We start from the raw sequence: 6,863 nt of genomic DNA, 5'->3' as shown, positions 1-6,863 counted from the left end.
AAAGGAATATCAGAACAGATTTTAAAAATAGCTTTTCACCATAAACTACACAACTCCTACACTCCACTAATGTTACTGACTTTGAGCTAGTGATTTACAATGCTGTATTTTTTAACAAAAAGAAAACTTGTGGAAACTAGTTTTGCCTCCAGACTGCATGAAAACAGGTTAAAAACTGGTTAAAGAGAGTTTTGATTTATTGATTAATGTTGTTGCAATTTTTTCTATTCTTAATGCTTGCTGAAACCAAACAGTGATTTATCTTGGCCCAGTCCAGTACAAATTTAGTTAAGGAGAACCTTTCCAGAGGCTTCAGCAAATATTAGACTAGATATATTGCTGAAGCTAACAAAAAAATCACTGCATCCCATCATGCTGTGACAAGGACTCCTTAGGAAGGAAGGATAGGTTTCAGAATGTTCTGAAAACAAAGACATATTAAAAGACATATTTTGTTTAAATCAATTACTGTCAGTGACATTAATGAATGGATATTATTCTGTACATCTCTATCCATCTTGCCATTCAATCAGTTAAAATCCTTTACTTCTTCCTGGGTGTAAATAAGTATGGGAGATGGGAAAAAAAGGTGAGAAAAGGTGTAGTTATTAGTTTAGACTAAGTGATCGACATCCAGGTGATCACTGACAGACAAAGTCTCCAGTCTCACGCCATTACGTAGTTAGAGAAAGAGCATGTACTTAGTAAGGGCAGTTCAAACATGAAACAGAGAAGTGGTGTAGAAGAAAAATTATGAAAGAGGGAAAAGATTTTGCCTTTGTACAAGAAAGAAATACCAATAGTAATAAGGAGAGAGACCAACATGCACAACTGGGAACAGAAGGAGACCACACTCCAGTTGAAAATAATGTCCTATGTACAAGCTTTATTTCTTCAGTGCAGAGGGGGAGAGGTTTATGTCTGTTTTCCATTTAATTTAGTTCTTGTCAGAAGATTTTGCACTGAGTTAAACTTTTCATAGAAGTCCACATATTTTTATCAAAAATATACAGAGTTACACCAAATCAAGCACACATACACATATAAAAATTGCATTAACCCTGTAAAAATAATATAATAAAAAATAGTATAATTTGTTCTCTGCATCTTTTAAAATGGTGTTCTAAAATACCTAAATCAGGCAACAGAGTAGCTATTTCCTTTCAAAGTATAACAGCAGCAGGTCATTTAAGAACATTCTAGTGGGACAACTTCTTTAATGACTTCTTTAGTGAAGCCTCATTCCTCTGAACACATCAAAACCAAATGTTGAATCAAGACAAATAGTTTCCAGGTGTCCTTAAACACTGTTTAAACAACAGTGGAAACAACAGATAGAATTAAAAACGTGTAGAAAATAAGACAGCTCTACATGGGTTAGCTGCTCTATTGAACAGCATAGTAAACAGCATAGTTTTCCATAGAAGGAAAAACATTACAGAATTAGCAGGCTTTGGACCTAATTAAAAACACAACAGAGCAACAAAAACTACAGTCAAATGTTTTTTGTCATATCTATTATTAGCACGGACCAGTTGTTCTTTCTTTGCCTTAACTGGAAGAAAAGAGGCTACACCTTTGCAACAAGTGGAAAACAATTATGTCTTAAGCATGGACTAAAGATGAGCAGTATAAAACCTGGTTCCACTTGGCTTCCTAACAGAGTATTCCCAAGTGCCCTAGAAAACTGCACTTCTTTAGCAAATGGTATGAGATGTATTACCTTCTGCACTGCTATTAAATAAATCTATTAGGATACGGCATAAATACATTTTCTTTTTGCAGAGAATGCTGTTCTAGCTGACTGTTGAATGGTCAAAAGTGCTGAACCAGAGGTAGAAGAAATATTTTAAAGGTTGTATACTTTAGAAAGAAACATTGTTGGCATATTTTGTGAGGTATTTTGAAACAACAATTAATTATTTAATTCTACATTAAAGCATATCAAGCTAGAAAAAGAAAAGATAGCAATATTTTATTTCTAAATCCCATATGACTGTAATTAAATTTTAGTACTAAAGGCTGAGTGAGGACAAACGCTGCCGTTAATTGTTTTCTGCTCTTTGTTACAGATTGTATGCACTGTCAGACTTCTTAACAAAACTTTGTCCTATGACTGCAGCTGATCTACTCTGTGACCCAAAGTAGAAACTAGATCACTTCCTAAAACATGTGCTTGTTTTCACAGTACCAAGGAGAAAAATTGCAGACTTTGTAAAAATATGTATAGAAAAGGAAACATTAGAATTATTGTAAGTGAATTCCTTGGATTCACACAGTCAATACTAAGACATTAAAAAAACTCTCTTTAACCTAAATTAAGGGGAGAGGAAAAAACCAATCCTTGTACAGTGAAAATTCAGAACAGATTACATTACTACAACAGAAATTCCAAATGCTCATTTATCCTCATTCATCTTTTCAAGAATACATCATTTATTGATAAATTCACAGGATAAACTATTTAACTAGTCTGGCTGATAAAGCCAGCCCCTTCTTTTTATGGTGCTTTGAGGGAAATCTCACATTTCCAACCATGCAGTGTTTTAGCAGCTTTGAAGAGAATGTGGCAACAGAAATGATGCTTTAGTAAGGTGTGTGCAGACATTTGAAGAGGGATGTGCTTCCTCGGGTTGGCAAAAGTTTGCATGGTAAGAATACACAGTATGCTGTGCCTGTCTCATTATTCATTCCAGATAAAACTGGACATTGAGTGAGTAAAGGTTGTTTCTCTAATGTAAGAGCTTTGCAAACATTTCAAACAGTGGCAAGAGGGTTCCCACAAAGAATAAGGATAAAACAGAGAACTTGTCTTATTTTTTTAGCTGGGATCTTGTTTTGGGCAAAGGGAGAAATTTTCATCTTTAATGATAAGACTTAGAGGAAATGAAAAGCTAACTTCAGAAATAATGTGCAGAAAGAAGAAACAAGCAATAACACCTGGGAGTTTGGGATTAATATTTTCCTTGGTGGCATATCTGAAAACCAGAAACTGTGATCTTGGAGATGTAGCCCTTCGAAATGTAGGGGGTTTGCTCACCCTTTTGTCTTTCATTCCCTGTAGGATCTTCCTTCACTTACTGAAAGAACTGTTCATCTGTACAGATATGGAGCCCTTTCAATACAATTTTTCTTCTTTTATAGGATTTGAGTTCAAGTATCATGCATTTGACTTTTGGGCATTTATTGCATTTAAATTTCTAATTCTTCAGACTGGCTCCTTTTAATAACTTCTATTTCCTCAGTTTCTGAAAGCCTCTCCTTAAAACTGAAAACTCTAATAAATATTGTTTTCCTTATTCTTAATTTAATTTGTATATTTGTAGGCACTCAAAATCTGGGTTCTGTGCTTTGTCCTTCTTTGCAATCCTCTAATTTAAAAAGTCACGACTGAAATAGCAGAACATGTGGTTGATTCTGTGTTTCTTTCTTGGAGCTATGGGGAAAGGAACATGCAATTCTAGTCACAGTGAGCAGCACTCATTCTCCAGTATACAACTGCAGTGTTTCATAAAAACACAAATTTCAGTAGAAATACCCTAATATGGAGAATCTGATATTCTGAATTGAAATCAAGTTTTTTATATTACAATTGTAAGCAACTCTTTAGGTATAACCTGCTTAAAGTTGAAACAGCAGAAATGGCATGATTGCAATAAATAGTCTAACATGCCAGATCACACATTTCAGAGATAATCTCAATAATTTCTGCTATGACTTGACAACCATTCAGCTGCAAATAAGAGAGGAGGGGAAAAAACTGGGTAAATTAGTCAGAAGGTTATTAAAAATTATCAGTAACAGAAAGATGATGGCAACTTTAGGGTGTTCCAGGGAGACAATTTCTAGTAGGGATAAAGCAGGTCAAATGAATGCCTTCAAAATAAATGATTGCTGAGACTGAAGACCAAGAAAAAAACCTGTTAAATAGCTCATCATGTCATCACTAGGATTTTTATACTGCCAAGTCTGTTAAAATACCAGGTACATCCCATTCACAATGATTACTCAAAAAGTAAAAAATTAAATCTTGCAACAGGTGAAAATTCTACTCTGGCACAGAAATATCAGATAACCCATGTGACCTGTACTGTTGCATTATGAGTCTTGTTTTGTAATCTAAAAATATCAGGCTGCCAACTGAAACATTGGTTGGTCAATTTGAAACCATGAGACAAGGCCTCAAGGGCCCAATCAAGATGATCAGTCAGGGTATGAACTTCAAGATCAGGAGGAAAGGGATCATTTTAATAGATACCCTAATGTTCCTTTCTCTTTGACAGAACTAGCATCTGAAAGGAGCAACCAAGGGTTATTTTCAGAACCCAAAAGAACCTGAACAGCAGCATCAACTTCAGCCATGTAAAATTAAATCTTTGATGCCATTGTTGATACCTCAAAACACAGACCTCATTTGATAATAAATATTTTGGACATGAAAACTGACCCAAAAGAAGATACATCGTCTTTCAAAGCTTCCTCCATGTTGTTTCATTTTGCTTTAGAACATATTTCAACATATTTAATAACATTCCTAGACTAACCTGATATGACATCACAGAATCATGGAAATGTTTGGGGTTCAACCCCACTGCCATGGACAGGGACACTTTCCACTAGACCAGAGGGCTCAGAATCCAGTCCAACCTGGCCTTGAAAACTTAGGGGGAGGGAGTATCCACAACTTCTCAGGGCAACCTTTTCCAAGATGAGATGATTGTCTTTTCCTTAACAGTGGCAGACCTCAGGAGGCTGAGGGCCATGTCAAAGTTCATGTGGCAGTTTGTGCTTTGGGGGTGACAGAGCACAGAACTCTCTGACTCTGAATGATAACTGCTCCCTCAAGTGGTTTCTTGTGCTGGCAGAACTGGTCACTTGGATACTCAGCATGAAAGCTAGTTGCTATCAGAGAGTTAATAAGAAAAAGAGGGGAGCAACTTGTGTTTGAGGGTTTTTTTCTGCTTTAATTCAATTTCACCGAGAATTGCTACACTGCAGCTATAAAATTTGATAGGTAGTTTCCTTTCACACGCTACTTTCTATTACCAGGTAAAACAAATGTTTGTTGTACTAAATACAACATGTTTGACTAAGTGTAGAACACAGGAACCAACATGTTGGTTTCAGTTTGCTCTGCATATCACTGGGAAGTCTGACCCTTTCGCAATTCTATCTAGGCACCATAAATTTCTCATTAATCATTATGTTTCAATGGGGAACACTGAAGGGTGTTTTCTCAGATTATAATGAAGTGAGAGGCTAACGTCATGGTCTGTTTATCTTTGTACTTAACATAGCATAATTATTTTGTATTTTTTTTTCATTCAGCTAGAACTTGCACCTTGACTTTTGTAAACATAGGCAGTTCGGTTTTCGTTGTTAAGGATGTTGACTTAACAGAGTATAAAATAGAAATCTGGGTACGTGAGAGCAGCACATTTGAAGTCCAACTTTCTTTTCTCCTGCTGGTTATATTCAGTGGACCAATTATTCAACTGGCTACTTGCAGTAAAATATCAGAACACTTAAAATAAATGCTGGGGCTTAGGCTGCTACAATGAGTGAAGACTCTTCTGAAAACACCGAAGGAACTCTAGATGTATGTGAAGCAGGAGAAGAAGAAGGAAAACTGGCTCAAATGACTCCACCCCGAATTCCCAGCTCTCATATACATGCCAAAAAGGGTCTTCCTGTGATTGTGGATGAAGGAAGATTTCTGGATAAACCACCTCTGTCATACATAGCTTTGATTGCAAAGGCGATACTTTCTTCTCCCACAAATAAACTGAATTTAGCTGCTATCTACAAATATATTGAAGATAATTTTCCTTTTTACAGGAACAAAGGTCGAGGTTGGAGGAACAGTGTAAGGCACAACCTTTCGCTAAATGACTGTTTCATCAAGGTGGGAAGATGTGAGGATGGCAAGGGAAACTACTGGAGTATTCACCCATCAAACATAAATGACTTTGTTCAAGGGGACTTCAGGCAACATCGAAGGTCACGAAAGCGTGGACACCAAAAGGAGGTAGAGCACTGCCCTGCTGTGAATGATTTCACACTATGGGGACACTATCCTTCCTGCCCAGCACCAAATTTGCTTTACGAAACACATTATTTTCTGGATCCGCTGTGGAAACTTCTGTATGCTGACAGACTGCAGTTTGTGCATGAATACCAAAAATGGAATGTAAACAGTCACTTAATCATGGGGAAGTTTTCACCTCAATTACAGACTGATAAACCCCACGGCACTTTTGGGGACTGGTTCTATGGATCTCCTCCCACTTCAGTTACACAGCAGAATATTTTCCTAAATATTCAGCCAGGTTTACCTAACTCCCTTTCATTCTTTTCTCAAAAACAGCACCAAAGTGAAGCATTCAGACACATCTGTAAGTACTAGAAAGTATTTGAAGTGCTTGAATATCTTCACAGGCAGCTCGGGACTCTGTCAAGATATAATATATATGTTGCACAATTTTTAGCTTTTGTGTATGTATAAAGACAGTAGAAAAGCTTGCTTTCTGCCGCTGACTATCAGGCCACTGATTATCCATGATTATTACCTAAGTGTATTGGCTTTGAAATCATAAAAACGAATTTTTAATAATTCTGCTAGTCAATGGCCAGGCATAGATTACTTCAGTATAAAAGCAAATCCATTCACACATGCCAAATGAAATTACTTTTAAATTGTTCTGTATTAATCATATTATTGTATAATACTGCTCTATTGGATTCAAATTAATACACATATATGTGTGTTTATAACTATATATTCAAATAGGTAAACCATATATTTACTTTTACATTTTATCAAATAGGAAGGATTAATAAATTTTTGCTTTGTCATTTGAGAA

At 36.1% G+C, this 6,863-nt stretch overlaps 1 protein-coding gene across 1 annotated transcript; it reads left to right on the top strand.

Annotated features, from left to right (window-relative positions):
• The first annotated feature begins 5,450 nt into the window (after positions 1–5,450).
• Positions 5,451–6,656, top strand: LOC108961603 (forkhead box protein L2-like). Its single transcript, XM_018910468.2, has one exon. The coding sequence runs from the start codon at positions 5,558–5,560 to the stop codon at positions 6,404–6,406; it is 849 nt and encodes a 282-aa protein (XP_018766013.1). The 5' UTR covers positions 5,451–5,557; the 3' UTR covers positions 6,407–6,656.
• Positions 6,657–6,863: the final 207 nt, after the last annotated feature.

This window comes from Serinus canaria, chromosome 1A, assembly GCF_022539315.1.
Source record: "Serinus canaria isolate serCan28SL12 chromosome 1A, serCan2020, whole genome shotgun sequence".
Lineage (NCBI taxonomy): Eukaryota > Metazoa > Chordata > Aves > Passeriformes > Fringillidae > Serinus > Serinus canaria.
The sequence above is the reverse complement of the archived record's forward strand: the minus strand, read 5'-3'. Positions and strand labels throughout refer to the sequence as shown.